The sequence below is a fragment of the Seriola dumerili genome, unplaced genomic scaffold, assembly GCF_002260705.1.
Source record: "Seriola dumerili isolate Sdu_G_001 unplaced genomic scaffold, Sdu_1.0 BDQW01000331.1, whole genome shotgun sequence".
NCBI lineage: Eukaryota > Metazoa > Chordata > Actinopteri > Carangiformes > Carangidae > Seriola > Seriola dumerili.
In genome coordinates this window covers 3,857,484-3,876,158 of record NW_019174586.1, presented here as the reverse complement: position 1 = coordinate 3,876,158, position 18,675 = coordinate 3,857,484, and the positions used below count along the sequence as shown (strand labels likewise).

At 39.8% G+C, this 18,675-nt stretch overlaps 1 protein-coding gene across 9 annotated transcripts in view; it reads right to left on the bottom strand.

The window, feature by feature from the left end:
• Window positions 1-13,580, bottom strand: part of LOC111232768 (ensconsin-like) — a 28,147-nt gene extending 14,567 nt beyond the window's left edge. For 2 of the 9 annotated variants that reach the window (XM_022760419.1, XM_022760422.1), the window contains exons 1-9: window positions 13,524-13,580; window positions 6,161-6,262; window positions 5,746-5,826; window positions 5,213-5,376; window positions 4,631-4,742; window positions 3,766-3,849; window positions 2,911-3,018; window positions 2,027-2,128; window positions 1,485-1,583 (exon numbers count right to left, since the gene is read on the bottom strand). In XM_022760419.1, the coding sequence (XP_022616140.1) occupies window positions 1,485-1,583; window positions 2,027-2,128; window positions 2,911-3,018; window positions 3,766-3,849; window positions 4,631-4,742; window positions 5,213-5,376; window positions 5,746-5,826; window positions 6,161-6,262; window positions 13,524-13,569 (898 nt within the window). In that variant the 5' untranslated portion in view covers window positions 13,570-13,580. The remainder of the gene's footprint in view (window positions 1-1,484; window positions 1,584-2,026; window positions 2,129-2,910; window positions 3,019-3,765; window positions 3,850-4,630; window positions 4,743-5,212; window positions 5,377-5,745; window positions 5,827-6,160; window positions 6,263-13,523) is intronic. The other 7 variants (XM_022760420.1, XM_022760428.1, XM_022760425.1 and 4 more) reach the window with 5 other exon arrangements.
• Between the last annotated feature and the right edge of the window lie 5,095 nt (window positions 13,581-18,675).

Below are 18,675 nucleotides of genomic sequence, written 5' to 3'. Positions count from 1 at the left end.
AGACCAAAGACTAAAAGTGACAGGGAAGCGACTGTGACCAGACAAGAGTTCTTTAGCTTCTACTGTTCAAACTTTTTTTTATGGCTGAGATAAAGAAGGTGCCAAATTTAAATCAAGCTGAAATATGAGGCTTTCTAGTAGTACAGAGGCCAGTACTGAGCAACTCAACCCGTTAGAAAAGCACTACTGTGTAGCTTGATTTCACAGGAGAAACAAAGAGCTCTTGCTTTCATAAAATAAAAGAATTAACGATTCCCCATTTAGGCTGTTGTAACCTAAGCTACAAAGTACAAATCATTCCAGAAGAACAGTTTAAGTGTTGACCGGTTAATTTTGCCACAAGTCCCTAAACGCAACATCTTTAAAAGGAAATCGCAGAGTCACACTTCCTTTTGGAGATCCTTACTAAGGAGACATCTGTTGTCGACAGACTTGTTTTTTGTTAGCTGATGAGTGTTAGCCCCTGGAGCATGGCAGCATGGCAGCATGGCTCGCAACTGTGCACCAAAGTATGAAGCATCTGGGTTATTAGTCTGTGATAAGGTTATAGTAATGAAGATAATATTGTGTGCGAGATTTGGGGTTAAATTACTTTAAACTACCATTTTAATTGCAGATGAGAAGTGCTATGTGAGTATGAATGATGGTAGCTGTGTTGTACTATTGCTCAGGTTAATCACACAGAACATACATCTGTACAAGACAGGAACATTTCTACCACTCGAGGGCATGAAGAGGTTGACACGGCTTTAAGACAAACAAAAGCACTGGTGGTTAATGGTAGCACACAGATGGCAGTGAGTTGCTGTAGTCATTTCTGTGCTCTAGGGGAGCTATGGTGGGATGGCACTGACACACACCACACTGAAGCACGAGCCCAGTGATTTAAATCCAGTCATGACGTCATCTGGGAGGGAGAAAACAATCAACACTCTGTGACAACAAAACAATACACTGTGTTAGTCCAGACACGCCACATGACAAAACCATTCCTGAGTTGGCACTTGAAAAGAAAACAATAAAAAAGGTTACTAGAAAATCAGCTGTGAGTGAGAAACATGACATGGCACAGGATGTAGTAGGGTATGACAGCAGAAAGGTTAAGGCACAAATGGGGTGAGCGCAGTGTTCCCGGTAAATCACAGGCAAACAACAATGTACAGAAGCTTAGCAGCTGCCCAGGAGGTCATTCAGTAGTCAATGAGAGAGACCTTTGGGTGAAGAAGAATATGGATGGACAGAAAGAATACATAGCAATAAAAGCTGGCTCCATGTCACTGAATTGAGCCTGAAGAAAATGTTATCCCGAAAACCTCTTAGTTTCAGACAGCACTGTGACAGGATTGTTAAGTAAAACTGAGTAGATTTATAATGAGCAAGCCATTGACATAAGAGCCACATGCTTGTTATTCAAAGAGGGAGGCCGTAGCGATGCAGATAAGGGCATGAAAAAAAAATTACTGCTGATTGTTCATGCTAGCCACCTTGATCATCCGTTGTCCCCTTATCAGGCTTGGCAGGGGTCTGTGCTCTGCCCACACTTACTCGAGTGAGGGAGGAACTTCTCTTCTTCATAGAATGGCCTACAGACATGAAAGCGGAGTTATAGCCAAGCAGGCGCTGAGAGGGAGTCAACAAAGAATCCCCAAAGAACGTTTACACATCATGTGCACTTCATTTGGCTTTATGTGAGTCACCAGTCTAGGGCTGACAGCAGCTGATGTCCCAGTTTTAATGATGAAGGCTAAATACACAGACAAGAGTTGTAACTGCCTTATCTGATCATACTACCTGATACTCCCTAAATCAGATTACTACAAGATTTATTGTACAACAGGGAACCTGTGGATGTAAGTGTTTAAACCACTAGCATGTACAAAGTCAGCTTGCTATGTGGTTATCATAGCCGTAACAGAGCTGAATCTAATGGAAATAGTTTCTCTATAACTTGTAGTGGTTTGGAAAATTGTGTACTGTACACCATATTAGTTATAAACAGTGTGGGATGGAGAGGGGATCTTTGCACCTGTCTGTTCCACCTGAAGCTTTTTGCCGTCTTCCTTACTGGCCTGAGCAGCATTGCCATTGCTAGGCAACCGGTTACAAGATGAACTCCTCGGCTTAGCTCCTGAGGGACAATGATGAAACACCCAATGGTGAATTTACACAACAGTCTCTTGTGAATGGTACAAAAGTCTCTCAGACTTTTTAGAAAGTATTCATAGGCCTGGATAAGGAAGAGTGATAGCATAATTATTAATCAAGTTGAGAGGTAAATAGAAAATTGCAATATTCTGAGAGGAAAAATGGCCCGTAGAAGCTGTGGAGGGATATGAATCAACTGATTGTGCTGATTATTTTCTGCAGGAATCAAATACACGTTAATCAAATTATGCCTAAGAATACTGTGAAAGCCTTCTAAACCACTATAAGAGTACATGTATTAACAAATCACAATTTGGTGCTTGGGACCCCTTATGATTCAGAAATTTTGATTCAATGTATTTTGCAGAGGTGCACAGTGAATGGATGCAGCAGAATTGGGAGATGATGCTAATTTATCATTAGCTGGAACCAGAGACAGAGAGCTAAAGTATTTTTTTTACCAGTCTGTCTGTGCTCCAGTGAGCCTGTGTGCAAAATCCTGGACATGAAGAGGACAGAGGTCAGAGTTCACTCTAAGCTTAAGAGCTGGCAGAGAAAATGGGTTTGTTCTGGATTATCTACAGTTTTATCTGTTGGTAGATTTCAGTACATGAATAATCAGAGAAAAACATTTACCTGGCTGATAAAAGACCGTCTGGAAGGTACTATGTTGGTTAAGACAGCACTGGAATGCAGGGAGAGTAGGAGGGAGGGAAGGAGGGAGTGGGAGAAGAGCAAAGGAGCAGGAGGGTGGGGAAGACTTACTTTTGTCAGGAGATTTGATGAGGGTGGCAGAGGAAGAGGATAGGCGTTTGCTGATACCAGCCTCGGACGGCTGTTTCAGGTTCATGGTGGATGTGGAACGCTTGTCCACTAAGAGGGAGGAGGAAAGACAGACAAGGGAGGCGGGGTTTACACTGGAGGCCAGCCAATGGGGGAGGGCATTTGGGTGCACACGAGGGAGTACAAGGTACTGCAAGATCCTAATACCCCTAATACGCAAAGGGTGATATGTGCCTTCATTAATACACCCAAAATAAAATTATATAAAACTATATACCCATTCACTCACTGATCTAATGTGCTACTAATGCAGTCCACATTTAGTGATGCCCATTTAGCAAAACAAAATATATATATAAATATATATATATATATATATAGTATACTGTACATTTGCTGGTAAACATCATGTTTAACATGCCAATGTACATTTTTAACAAACCATAACGTAGTTGCTGTGGTTTCAGAGCCAGGCATTGTGGTTAGTAAACAGTAGATGCTCATGTTTGACCACTCCAAAGATGTGAGCATCAACAGCATTACATAGAGAATCCAGGGATGATATTAGTCCCATTTGTTTCTGGAAGTGCCCAAAAGTGTGAATGAGTGAAAAACCTAAAGCTACACTTACAGCTATTCAACCAGACCAAGGCACATTCAGAACACAGGCCTCGCACAAATATTGTTAGTGAAAAACTGCCAGTTAGACTGCAGGTGGGGGTTGATGGGGAGGGGGGTGCTGGTGAGAAGAACAGTAGGTAACCATGCTATCTGGAGCACCAGTGCCAGCGCATGCTGTGTTTCTACATTGGTGAGCAAATTATCAACAAACAAAACCTTGTCGACTCCTTGGTGGCTTTTCTGGCGAGGCAGGGGAGATAACTATAGTTACTGGAGATGAGGCGCTGGCATCAGAATCTCCTGTGGGAAAAGACAGCTCTCATGAAGGAGCCATAAAATACAAGCAGATGGGGCACATCCCTCATACAAGGAGAGAGAGAGAGAGAGATGAAAGTGAAACCTGGCTGTCAGCCGTGAGCCTTTATTTGACACCTAGTGCCTGAAGCAATAATACACTGACCCAAGTATTTAAAATTTTAGCACCAAATTAACACACACATCAGTTGGTATGCCAACAACATAAACTAATTGTCATCTGAACGGCTGGTGTATTCTAAAGTTACAAATACTATACTTAAGTGGATTTCTGTGGGTCATTGTGTCAAACAATGGAGTTTGGGCATTTTGAATTGAAACTATTAAGTTGACAAGTTTTAAAAATTATTTTATTTTTTTATATTATGTGTTCAAGTTTGACTGATACCCATCTAGCTGCTATCAAGGCTAGTACTACTAAATATAGCTGCGATAATTCTTGAAATGATGAGATTTTAACCTGTGAACTTACAAATGCAGCACCCAATCTTACCCTTATGTTTCTAGATTTTTTTTGATGAGAAAGAGTGAAAAGGCACATAGAGGGTATTCTATTCTTCTCTACAGAACCATGTTTGAATGAGAAACCTAGAACCTAAATCATCAAGTCCACTGAACTTTCACATCTTTTTTTAAAGAAGTGAGGCACTCGTGTATATCCAAAGTGGCTGTTCAATGGGCCACTGCAAGTGGATGATGAAAGTCAAACTGAACAGAAAAGCAGAAAGGAAAGGATGAACTCCTAAGGTGAAGCAAGGACCTCTACCTGTTCGTCCATCTGAGTCTGTGGACAGTCCTCCCCAAGACCATCTTTTCTGTCTCTGCTCCACTCGCTGACTACGCTCCAATGTCCGCCGCATCACTGCCTCGTAGTGCTCCTTGCAGCACAGCAGCGTCAGAGGAAGAGAAAAATGCAAGTCATTTAGAGCAGAACAACATTCATCTGTGAACCAGAAGCTTTCACTGCATTTCACCTAAATGAATACTACTTTTACTTTACTGTTTGTACTTTTTTTATTGTGCACACAAAATCACCGAAGGAAGGCCATTTCTCTTCCCTGTATACTGAATATTGTATGGTGAAGAATGGCAATACATTCTACCTTGAACATTTAAGAGGATAAGACCTGATGATGTTATAACTATACAACAATATAACAGTGCTGTTAGCTGCTCAACACTGTTGTTATATCCCTCTTTTTTTTCTTAAATCCATGAAGGAAACAGTGCCTGTGTGTGTAAGTCTGTGTTTCTATGCAAATGTAATTCTTTTAGTCACAAGAGTCAAACCAAATGAGCAACATTAAGCTCTGAGGATCTCAAGACTCTCTACCCATGCTGCAGCTACCTTTTCCTCTTCCTGTTTCTGCTTCCTCTTCTCCTCCACAGCAAGTCGTTTCTGCTCCTCCTTCCTTCGCTGTTCCTCAACCTTTTTCTGACGCTCCTCCATCTGACGCTCCACTTGCTGCTTGGCCTTGCGCTCCCGCTCCATGATCTGAGACTCTCGCAAAGCTGTCCAAACACACAGTATGAGCATGCATTGATATGAAAAGCCACTTCTTAGTATGTTGTCTTGTTATAGGTATGAATAGTCTTAAAATAATAATCCCCTTGTTAAGAGCCTACAAAGACTAGCAAGGACTTTTAAAAATATCTATATACGGCTTAAGTTGAAATCAACCATATTTATTATCAGTTATCTTACTGAAATTGCTGCTAACAAGAAAATTCTTGGTACTTAAGTGTTGTGAGTTCCTGTTTTAACAATATATCTTTTTTTACCTCTATGTATTTAACAGGAAAAATCTCACATGCAGTTAAAGAGGTTAGAGCTGACTATAACAAAAGAATTTCAGACAGAAACTGGGATCACCCTCTTACCCTGTTGTCTCTCTGCCTCTTCTCGTCTCTCTTTTGCCACTCGCAGTCGGTCGTCTATTCTAAGTGTGGCACCGTCAATGACTACAAACACATGTGAATACAGCATGTGATTGAACGGTAAAACATATGTAGCAATGCATCTATAGAGAACAGTGATTACAATGCAGCATGGTGTTACAAAGGCTTTGAATCAGGCAGACAGATGTATGCATGTGACCCTCTTTAATGAGCTTTGTCAACTGTTACAGTAATAAGATGACGACTAAGGTTTACCTGCAGTAAGCCACACTGAGAGGGTGGTGGAAGTGGATTGTGTTGCATCTAATTACTGATGATCATTATTGATGATTACAGAAGACAAAAGAGTAGTGACAGGGCAGTATCTGTCTATGTGTCAAGGTGTGGTATCATTTACCTGGCCTACACCCCTGAGGTTTAGCTGATGTGTTGGTTGTAGGTCCTGGACTATTCCCTGACAGGCTACGCCGCTCCTCGGCTTGTGCCTGTGCAGCTGCAGCTGTATGTATGAAAACACGCAGACATCAAACAAACAAAGCAGGTATATCACATAATATCAAGGAAACAGAATTGCTGGATACTCTAAGCCAATAGAGTTAAAATCAGCTGTTTTTGTCTGTGCTTTGTTTGCTCTCCATATGAATGCTAGTTCTAGAGAGATCCAGCAGATCCAGCTACAGAACAATCCAGCTATTCAGCCAACAGACATAACCCCCCGCTCATGGTCAACCCTGTAGCCTCCCTTCTGTGACAAGCTGCGAGGGATGGGCTGCTTTGAGAAACATGACTGGAGTCAAACCCTTGTGAGCTTCCTGGTATGCAGCTAATATCCCCAGGGGAGCACAACATTTTAAACACAAATACTCCATAAAATATAAAAATGAAATCTATATAGGACTAATTTCCACACATACACGATCACTGCTGCTCTTGTTTATTCATCTTGATAAACCACAATATTCAAAAGTCTACCTGTGCTAATGCATATGTCATCCTTACAGCAAACTGATTCTTTGTGGATGTGATTTCTTGCACCACAGTGAGAAAATAGTGCTTGCAAATAATTTTGTTCCGATATGCATAGACTATCGAGCAATTTTAGTTTAAGACGGGTTACATGCTTTTAAGGTAGCAAATACATCAACACCAAGACTACCATAGGGTCATCTGCACTTTCTTCAGCCAAAACGATTCACAAGAAAAACCATGGTTAGGAGATACAGGGGCAGGAAGGAAGGAAACATGATCAAGCTTTATGAGCCCTAGTATCAGCCTTTTCTCCGGCTCTTTCCCTCTGTGTTGGTGTGTATTCAGCAATACAGAACTGCTGACAAAGAGGCAAAACCACGGTCAGTCATGTGGTATTCACGTTATTGATGAACACTTTGTTCTGTGGTAATAAAGTTAAAATGCCTGCACTGTTCAGAATGCCCTAATATCTCAGTTTTGAGAGTATGCTTCTGAAAATCCATGCATTCACATGTTATTCATGCTATATTTTAGCTTAAATCACTGACTGTCTGGAAAGTAGGAAGAACACAGTTAACTATCAAAAAATGATTGTATGCATTGTGAGATAAGCGATAATGTATGCAATTTGTAGTAAATACACTACCTCCTTCTTTGATTGATTTTTGGATAGCTGGTAGAAGAACAGAACATTAGGACACTGGTGACAAATACCCCATTTCTATTTGCTTGGTATAGCATGCTTGTGGCATGGTGTGATGAGTCATGATCATATGCACCCTACAAGCAGGGGATAACTGCACTTCTAATACTGTGGTCCTGCTTGGGAGCAAGACTAAATCATGACCATCTCCATCTTATTGAGGAGAGCTGTTGTTGCACTAAACTGTCATTGTCTAAACATGTACCATTGTAAATGTGTGTTCAGCTCTTAGTACTTCAGAAGCTCCCCTCTAACAAAGTCTCCAGTACTCCTGTGACTTTGCTTCACTCTCCTACATTCCTATTATTTCTTTCCAACATAAAAAAGAAGCACTGTTTTCAGATCCGCTTTTCTTTGACATAGGTAGTATCTGGAAGCGGTTGGTATGTTATTTTCTCTGGCGATATTGATATTCATTGTGGTACAACAACAATCAGACAAATTTATATGTTCTCCCTGTAATAATGTCATTTTCCTACCTCAATCAGAAATACTACTACTTCAAAAGCAGCAGCCACAGTGAATGTGAAAAGTTACATGAAAGCTCTTATTGGACATCATCAAAGTAAGCAATACCTTTAACTGTGTTGTCTTAGTGTATGGAAAACATTCAAGCTGTGCCCACCACAGGCATTGACAAGCACTACCCTCTACTACCTTACTCTCAGGAAAGTAGAGATGACAAGGAGCCGTTTGGATGAAGTGACACTGATTAATTGAGTGGTAAGCTTTGTTCCCACAGCTGACTGTCAAATACTGTTTGCGCATCTGAACAAAAGGAAGATTTATGAGACAAGAGGTAGTAAGAAAAAAAGAAATAGGGTATTTGGATAGATGCTTTAAAACTGATTATGTAACACATTTTGACAAAACAATCCCACTGAAGTAGCTGTAACAAACCATATATCAGAGTGACCAGGAGCCGAACAGAGAAAAAAAAACAGAGCCAACACACTAAGCACTCACCAATGCACTGATTATCTGTACTCTGCAGCATCAATGCTCTCCAGTCAAAAAAGATTATGAAAGGTCAAAGTCTGCAGCTAATTCCCAGTAGAATCCCTCCATCAACCACACTGGTTATTAGCCCAAATGCTGGGTAAATGAAGATAAAATGCCTGTGATTTGACTGTACTTTTAACAGCTCTTCAATACACAAGAGTAAATCTTTCATTTAATTAACCATCAATCAGATTGTACATGTGGTGGCAATGCTACAATACCACAAAGAATACACTGAACTCAAAGCACACAAGAGAACCTGCCTAAGCTCACAGTTAGACAAAGTTTGTGCTGTATTTATTTTGCATACCATCATGCATGTAAACAGTGTATCACACTGTATGTTTAGCAGACAGTGTAAGATAGCACATAGATTTTGGAACACTGGAGAAACAGACAAACATTATCTTTTACTCAAGAGAATGTCTGGGCATGAACGAATCACACCAGAAAGTAAATCACATTTATCTCTCCAGATTAGAGGGATAGAGTTTCTTTGGTTTTCTCTACCTTCATATGCAAAAAAGGTTGAAAAAACTAATGCCAAGCACCCTGTGAAACAGGGTAACTGTTGCTAAGTGGTCCACACAGCAGCTCGGGATGGATGAAGTGCTTCTCAACCATGCTTAGGCCCGTGTCAAGAAAGACACAGACTCTGAAATGAGATGATTCATAGTGAAATAAAAAGAACAGGGTGGTAAAGCTTTGAAGGCCAAAGGATCAAACAAGTGTCACCTTACAAGCAACAATTACTTCACATTTGGATTGTGTGATATACAGTATATTTATCTAAGTCACCTTGTGAATGAAATGGTGCTGATATTGCAACCCACAATAAGTAGATTCAGGATAAAATCTATTAAGGGGCATTTCAAAAAGTATGTGTACAAAATACTGTAAACAATTTAGTCGAGAACCCATATATCCTAAATAGTATGACCTTCTTCCATGATATGACAGACATTAGACTTCAAGCTAACTGACATTAGCAAATTGCATTATGTGGTAATTAGAGGGAAGTAAAAGAAAAGGGGTTGAGTAGATAAAAGCTGTTAAGATAAAACCATACAGACTCTTTCTATAGGGGCAATTCATCAGCTGTAATATCCAGTTCAACAAACCTCTCTGTCACAAACACTGATGCTGCAAAGATTTTACTGAAATAAGTGCAAGATAAGACCAAGTCAGAAATAGCACCTAGGAATAAAATGAACACTCTCATTCATGTGTTGATTAAAGTGCTTTAATGAGATGGTGTTTTCCCAACAGACCACAGAGAGCCAGGTGTGCTCACAGAAATGAAAAGAGCCAATCAGAAGAACCGTCTCTCATAACTCCATCACTATGGAGATTTGCACATATTAACATACATTACTGCTGCTGCTTTGACAGACTCCAGTTCAACGGGTTAGAGGGACACAACCACTAGTAGTTAATCTGACAACAACTGATACACCAGACTGATTGATGGCATAATCTGAGCTAGATAATCAACCTCTCCAGTTAGTGTAGATAGTTGTGTTGGGTAAACATTTTGAGTTAAAGACCCAATCTGCGTTGGGTGGATCATGCCATATCTGCTCAATCATTATGGAGTCATCAAAAAAAAAGTCTCCATGTAGTTTAATGTAATGTAGTTGTTTAATGCAATGTAATTTAGTCTGTGATTAATCCATTTCGTCATATTGTTACAAATATATTCAATATAAATTTGTACAGCTATTGTAATATTGATTACATTATCATGCAGCATTTTAAGGTAGTAAGAGATGCTCAAATAACATTCTGACTGGGTTGAGGGCTGCCAGGTTATTATGGCAGCAGTTAAGACCACCAAGGGGTCTGGTGATGGCCTGGCTCTACAGCCCAGACAAAAACACTAAACAGGAAACAGGCCAGTCTGCACTACTACATCATAACACTGCTAGTCAAATGCTAACACTGAACAAATGCTAGTTCCCTAAATAGGCTTAAAAACAAGACCTTATATTTTGTGAGTCTGTCTCCCTCTGTATAACAGAAGTAAGAGTTAAATCGGTGGGTCAGGTCCTTCTCTGCCCCTCATTCCAACTGCAGCCTTAACTGTGCCCTGCAGCATGATATAATTAAGTAGCTTGTTGCACAGGAAGTGTCTGCTGCACTCCTTAATGCATCAGTGCACAAACATTTGACATTTAAGTAGTAATGACATGCAGGAACATTTCATACCAACTATAACAACAAGTGAATACACTGTCAAAAACAACTTGAGCCACCGATTTGTTCCTTTGTTTTATTTTATGCACATCAGGGAGACAGCCTTATATTGTGCTTGGTGGCTCAAGATTTCAGGTCCTCAGATAACGCCACTGATGCACGCTCACAAACACGCACACAAGCACACTAGATCTCCTACGGGATTACTCGAGGCCTGTTCATGCAAAGGTAAGCCCTGGCTATTTGCAGTACTAGCAGGATAATAATGACACATCCCAGGTTCATAGGGAGTCTCTTCTTACAGGTGGACTACATTCCCTTGCAGAGATGGGCATTAAAGGGACTTAATCATTTCCAAATCCATTATCAATACAGATCTTCACTCTATTATCTGTTTCTTTATGATAAAGTGTCAGGGGCTAAAACAAAGTACTTACAGTGAATGTTCAGTTAGTTTTATTGCTTCATCTCTGCTGATAAAAACATTGTCAGCTGTCTTTGTGAAAACAGTAGACTTGATTTTAATATAGATAGATAGAAAGATAGATTGTAATTAGACTTTATTAATCTATTAAAACTGTAATTATTTGGATTATAGGCCTTACTGAACCAAAACACGTTAGAACCAAGAATGCCAAACCTAACATCCTGTTCCAACATTTTATGACAAATACATGAATTGTAATATCTGTTCATCCATACATCTGATCTTTTTGCTATCTGTAATTCAAGTACCACAAGAAATCAAACTTTGACACTGTGTGGCGCACAGACAATGTGCTTCCCAGTATTATGTAGTTGTCTGCAATGTGCCAACATCGACAACAGAAATAGACATAAGAACTGGCCAATTTTCAACTGATTCTAAAGAGAAATTTATAACCAGATGTGAAATAAAAGAACCCCCCCCCAAAAAAGCTAGAAATAATTATGATAGATATAAACATCAACTGTTGCCTTATGAACAACACTATTCTGCTGACATACTGACCATAGTTATAGCCTATACAAATGAACATGCTTTGCTATTCAAATCTTTGGTGTGTGTACACGTGTGTGCACACAATTAGACTGTAACACATCTGATCAGTCAATTTAAAGGCAAATTTGTGCTAGAGAAAGAAGGCTAAGTAGACAGATCCAAGACACTATGCACACTGTGGCTGGTCCATTTCCTTCCCTGGTTAAATCCAACCAGTTCAGAAATATTTCTCATGCTTTTAATTCTGCAGCAGCAATTGCTGAGCCAGGATCAGGATAACCTTGCAGTGTGACTTGCAGTAGTGTGATCTCCCTTCATAATAGCAGGGTACATTTTCCCCTTGCTCACATTCTTGTGGAAATGACCATGCACATGAGCTAGATTCCTGACATTATTTTATTATTGTCAATCTTCTGTTCTGACTGAACCCTGAGCGTTTTTTCTTTGCTAAGGACATCCTTTTATTCCTCACAAAGCCAGGATTCCAGCATCTCACATCACTTTAAACTTGGTGGATATTTTCATAAAACCACAGAAATGGGTGGATGTAAATTCCAGATTGAAAATACTGAATGGAAAAGTGAAGGGAAACAGGAACAAGAAGAGCACTAAATATGGTCCAGTTGTTGCCAGGAGTAAAACATGCCTACACCCACACTGGGTATGCAGAAAACTCCTTCTTGCCCTAAAACACCAAAAAAAAAAAAAACTGTCAGGCCAACTGCAGCTCGAGTCATAACAAACTGTGCATTCATGCTTGCAGATGTAGACACAGTAAACATCCATGTCTAAGTCTGGAGGAGGCCAGCTGAGGCATGGATAAGAAGCAGTGATAGAGACTTTGCTGCTACAGTTGGCCTACATAGTCTGACTTACAATGTGGCTTTTGCTTAACAGAAATGTTTGTGACACAAGGCTGTAGAACCAAAACTCGCTTATCACTCCATCAAGAAATTTCAAGAAGAGCAGACATATTCTCCTATCAGACTTCTGTGTGTCTGGCCAACCAGCTTTATCTGAAATTCAGGTCAGACATTGTTAGTTACCCTCCCCAGAGAGTGGAGGGGGTTATGCCATATGTCAATAAATATGCATAACTGGTAGCCAATGGATATAGGAGAGAAAAGACCACTTTGTATGATTATTTAGCAGGAGGCTATTAAACTGCTAACGTTGCCATGAACCGGTTGATTGTTGTTAGCGAAAACAAGCAAATGGTTTCTACAGTGGGCATCAACTCAGATCGATGTCAACGTTAATACAGGAGACATGAACAGCTTTCCGAACTCTCCCTGATGGGGATAGCAGATCACTTTTGACAATAATCCCCTAGTGATGAGCAACGTTATCCTAGCTACTATCGTTTGTCAGTTACGAAGCAGTTAGCTTCGTTTACAACGCATTGTGAGTTTGTCCATCTACACCTTCACATTCATACACCAGCACTTCATTTGACAACGTGGTTAAAATGCTGTAAAATAAAGCTAAAACAGAGCTATGTGAGCTAGGCGCCAGGCAAGTTAAGTCGTGATATGTCAACCGGCTCTCGGCTACAGAATATAACGTTGCAACTTCAGCTAACTACAAGTAGCTACTTTACTCTCAGTTAGTTAAACTAACTCGTTTTGCTTTTACCGAAATGTAACAGTATCAGCAAATTGGGTTTGATAAAGTCAATCAAAATGTATAACGTTTAATGTGGAGCTGCAAGTTTTTTTCCGCGTCCATTGTCAGCAGATAACAGGACCGCGAGCTAACGTAACTAGCCATAAAAACTGGCCGCGTTATGACACGTTCAAATAACCCGGTTAGCGGCGGCAGTTGCCAGCAAACATTACAAAGTGATAACTATCCTGCCAGGCACAACTGGGCTAAAAAAGTAACCACGACTGCCAAGATTTTTCTTACCCATTTGGGCACGCAAGCCCTTGAGAGTCGTAGCACCCTCCGCCATTTCTATGAAGTTTTCCTTCTGTGTTTTTTTCTAAAGCTGGGGCGCGTAACACATCGCAGCCGGTAGGACTCGGACACCACGGGGACGTGGACATCAAAGAGGGGTATGACAGTAAGAGGTTTCACTCTGATCGGTTTCGCGTCTCAAAGCGCGGAAGAGCAAAACATTCAAAGTGCTGCTGTGTGAATAGAAATTGTTGGGAGGTAGTCAGCTGCATATATCCTACAGTAACAACATTATATATCAAAGCCACACAATTTAAACACCGAATAAACAGTACTTTAATGTGAAATCAGTTTGACATTTTTAAACGACTTAAACACAACATTTTTAAATCAAAATCTTGTTTGTGGAGTTTTTTTTTTTTATGAGATCAAAAGCTAACAGTAAAAACTTCAATCATGGCCTTCGATATGTGGACTCTTCCACATCCACTTTCAAGAACATTGCAACACAAAAGGGAAACCAGTGGTGAAAGAAGATTCTTTACTTAAGTAAAAGTACAAACACAGCAATGTAAAAATACTCCACTGCAAGTAAAAATCCTACTTAAGTATTAGTAGCAAAATGTTGTTAAAGTATTAAAGTAAAAACACTTCCTCTAACTGATATATAATTATCAATGACATCATTAGATGATTAATACTGAAACACAAGTGTGTAAGCAGCATGTTACCGTTGTAGCTGCTGGAGATGTAGCTAGCTGAACTGCTTTATATACAGTATTATATAAAAGGACACCAGATAAACCTGAGGGGTTAGATGATTAACGGGAAAGGAAAGAAGAAAAAAACAAAACAAAGTTCTGATGCGCAAATCTGTTTTCAGTTTTTGGACTTTTTCTTTAATCTTTGTCAGAAGCCAAAAAGGTTGGAAAGCAATGGTTAATCTTAAACAATGTGTTGTATTTTAAAAGCTTGTTATATTGCCCATGTATAAAATCTTCATCTTAAAAGTAGCTAGTAACTAAAACTGTCAAATAAATGTAATGGAGTAGAAAGTACAATATTTCCATCTGAAATGTAGTGGAGTTGAAGTAGAAAGTAGCATAAAATGTAAATACTCAAATTAAGGACAAGTACCTCAAAATTATACTGATTTACAGAACCTGAGTAAAAGTACTTAGTTATTTTCCACACCTGACGAAAGGTTGTGAAAACGTGCCAAACATTACTGAGTAGTGACTCATCTTTATAATATACGATCTAAGAGAGTTGCTAGAAAAATACTAGACACATTTGCTATGACAGCCAAGAGCGCCCCCTAGCGTTTATGGAGTGGTTATTGCATATTAATAAATTGAAAGTTTATCCACAAGAGATGTTGTCAACACCAGCTCTTAAGTGTCTGAGTCAGTTAAGAAAACAAACATGATTCTTTCATGAAACAGGAATGTTCAGTTAAACAAACACAGTACTTTAATGATAAAACGTTTTTCATTAGGCTCCTGAGATTCTGCCAATTTTCAGAGTAGAAAGAAAATAGGTTCTAAATAAAACTGTAATCTTCTCTGAGAATTTGTTCATCATTTGCTTTTAAAATGAGATTAAAAAAGAAATTGAAACCTTACCAGATTTAATGTGCTGAGGAAAGTGCAGAGCTGGAGATCAAGGAAAATGGTCAGTTGGCAAACTTCTCCCAGTGAGAGAATAACATTTTCTCAGAGCTCTATGTTCTTTCTCTTGCTATGAACACTGCATCCTCTGTCCTGGTCTGTCTCACATGCTTTAGCCAGAGGGCCTCTCATCTGTTTTACACGGTAAACAGGAAGTAACACCGCATGTAGGGTTCAGTTGCAATGACCTGGATATTGTGTTATTTAACGTTTATAGCACAAATAATGACTTCTTCTCACTGTACAATTTAATTAGTATTAATCTATTAAACTTCTTGATTTATTCAGATGGAACTCATAAAGTGAACGAAAGGGATAAAAAGTGTTGGAAAAGTCAATCCTTTGGATATTACTTTCATGCCCCTTATTTCAACTTACAGTCATATCACATTTCACTCAAATTCAATTCATTTCAGTACAAACTGTATTTGTGTCTTACCAATAAGTATCAGGCATATTGGGTTGTTATCATGCAAAATGAGTCAGAAATACTGGAACAGTTGGAGTCGTGGTAACACATCCTTAGGGTCTAAGTGGCCACTTGTTCACCACAGCTCTGTGTATCCTAGCAACAACTTCAGGATTAGGCAAGAGCGCAGCAGCCTGGGCCAGCTGGGGCAGCAGTGTGTAGGTGGAGGTGCGCAGGTATTGAAAGAGGTCCTGGAAGCCTTGGAGATGAGTGATGACCTGAGGTGGGACACCCAAAAACTGCCCCAGTCTCCTCAACATGTTCCTGTTGTCAGCAGAGTCCAGCAGCAGGGACAAGTCCTGGACCAAGTCATAGTCGAGCATCTCAATACTGTGACCTGGACACAGTCAGAATGACCAGCATGAACTTTAGGAACGAGTCCCAAACTCATTCATAGAGGGCTCAACCTGCTTGGTGCCCCCCCCCGCCCCCCGCCCCCCCCAGGCAAAATTCATGGGTCCTTGTATGGTCAAAATGAGAACTCAAAACTTTTTGTTGTTGTCTGTGTGTGTGTATTACTCAGGTGCTCATACCTTGAGCCATCTCCCATATTGTCTGCAGTTTTTGCTCCATCTGAAAATGACACAGAAAAGAAGCAAGACAAGAAGGTAAGACAAAGGTACTACTGTTTCTGATTAATTAATTACTTGATAAATAATGAAATAATCCATTTTTCAATATAGGGTATATATATTAATAATGTCAATCATTTCAAATCTTTTCCAGTTACAACTTTTGTGATTTGAAAATACACTTGCTTTTCTCTGTTTCATATCATTAAAAATGGAATAGCTTGGGATCTGACAGCAGAATAAACTCTCATAAGGATTAATCAAGTAATCTGGTATGTAGGCGAAATTGTGAATTGACTCAAAGCTTTGCCACATAACATGACATTAAGCCAAAGGTAATGGAGCAGTGAGTTTTTATTAATAACAGTATATTATATTTAGCAGAAATTGAAACAAGCATGTACATCTTTCGCTGACTGGCTCTATTACTGCCAGGACCCTAACATTAGGATATATTAGACCACTCTACCTCTTCTCTGGTGTCGCAGCTGCTGTGCTGGTCCTCCTGTGTGATGTTCTTTTTCTTCTGACTGGAGGGCTTGATGTTGGTGGTGACATTAATCACAATAGAAGTAGGATGCACCTCATTCTCATGGCTCAGTGAGTTTAGGCCTCTGGGACAAGATGTTATTGACTTAGGGACAGATGTTGTCAATTTGAATGACTAATCATTCAGTACATGGCATTTGCAAAGCACCTTGAGGAATCTTCAGCTGGAGCAGTTGTCTGTGAAGGGGCCTCTGCTTGTTTCACTGTTGTCTCTGTGCAGCTGGACAAAGGTGTGTGCTGAAGACCTGCTGCAGACAGTCGTCCCTCAGGTCCATGACAATACTCTGGAACCTGCTCTGAATATTGCAACAGGTGTATATGATCCAAACTTAGCGAAGCAAACAAAAGACAGATGATTGGAAGAAACAGAAAAATCATGTCTAACTCACTGTATCTCTCAGCAGTCAGTAGGGAAGCCCAAAGCAGCACAGCAATGAGGAAAATTGAGGACACTGTTGCAGAACCAATCAGGACCATTGAAAATGTTTCCTCTTTTACTCCTTGATTAAACAAAAAAATCCTTTGAGTCAAATTGAATACAAGCAATGAAAAAATGTTCATGAAAATCCACAGGGCTACTCACTCTTCTCTTCAGGTTCTTTCTTCTTTCCCCTAGGGACAGTGACGGTACTCTCTGTCAGAGAGTGATACTCATAACTTTTCCTTGACAAAATTTCTGGAAAATCACCAGTCAATAAAACTATTTATACAAGTTTAACATTGTACTGTCAATTGGTCCATGGTTTGTCTCTGGGTCTTACTTGCTTTAGAGCCTTGAGCTGTGAAAAGCAAACACTCTTTATGGACTTTGTCATGGCCGTAACAAGGCACACAGGGCGGCTCCACTTCCCCAGTCAAGCTCCTGAGTTCATAGTACCTGTACACACAACCACATTCATACACTTAACACAGAAACAAAATGCTAGCACTCAGCAGGTGATGGGTGTTAAAGCTGGCACTGTGGGCGCAGCTCACCCTGGGAGGCACTGCCCACATAGGACATCATTGGTTGGCGAGCATGCTCTCTTCTCCAGGCGGTTCAGCAGATTGCACTGGGTGCATCTTCTGCATGGATCCACACCTGTATTGGAGCTGAACTTCCCTTCCTCACACAGAATACACACTCCTTCACCACCATCTCCAAAGCCACAGTCCTGAGAATGATGGACAAATATTCTTGGAGACAAGTAGCAAGACAGGCAAAGAAAGGGAAAATGGTGCTACCACAGTAATGTGTTAAACGTGTTACCTGTGAGAGCTGCTCTCCAGGCCCACATACAGGGCAGGCAACACAGGTGCTATTAGGAAGTAAGAACTCAGTCGGATCACAGCTCTGCTCAGATTGCAACTGCACACACTGTAGCTGAGGAAATACCACAAATTTTAAAATATCAGTGCTGGGAGAAGTATTCAGACTCAGACCTCACTATTAACACAGTTAAGTCCAAGTAATAGACCTGTGGTTATGTGGTAATATGTGGTATTTTATTATATGTTATATTATTTCTAAAGATAGAACCTTATTTCTAAAGATAAGTGAAACTATTAATTTAGTTCAAATCAGATTCTTTAAAAAATGTCTGTCAACTGAGTCTGTAGTGTCTTGAAATATGAAAGAATAAAATTTGCCTATTGCTGCCCTACAATTATGATAAATGACATTAAAACATACTTAAAACATAAATTGACATGCATTGAAAACAGGTTTGAATATTATTATAGCAACAGCAGATTAACTTTTATTCTTAAGAAAATACTGTAAGACTTTAAGGACTGAATGGGACTAAAATTACTCAAGATTTTATATTTTATAAATTTAACACATGTTTTTAGTGTAAAATCTTAATATGTAATATATTGACCTCAGATATCAAATAAATGTAGCAAAGCAAACATAAGTA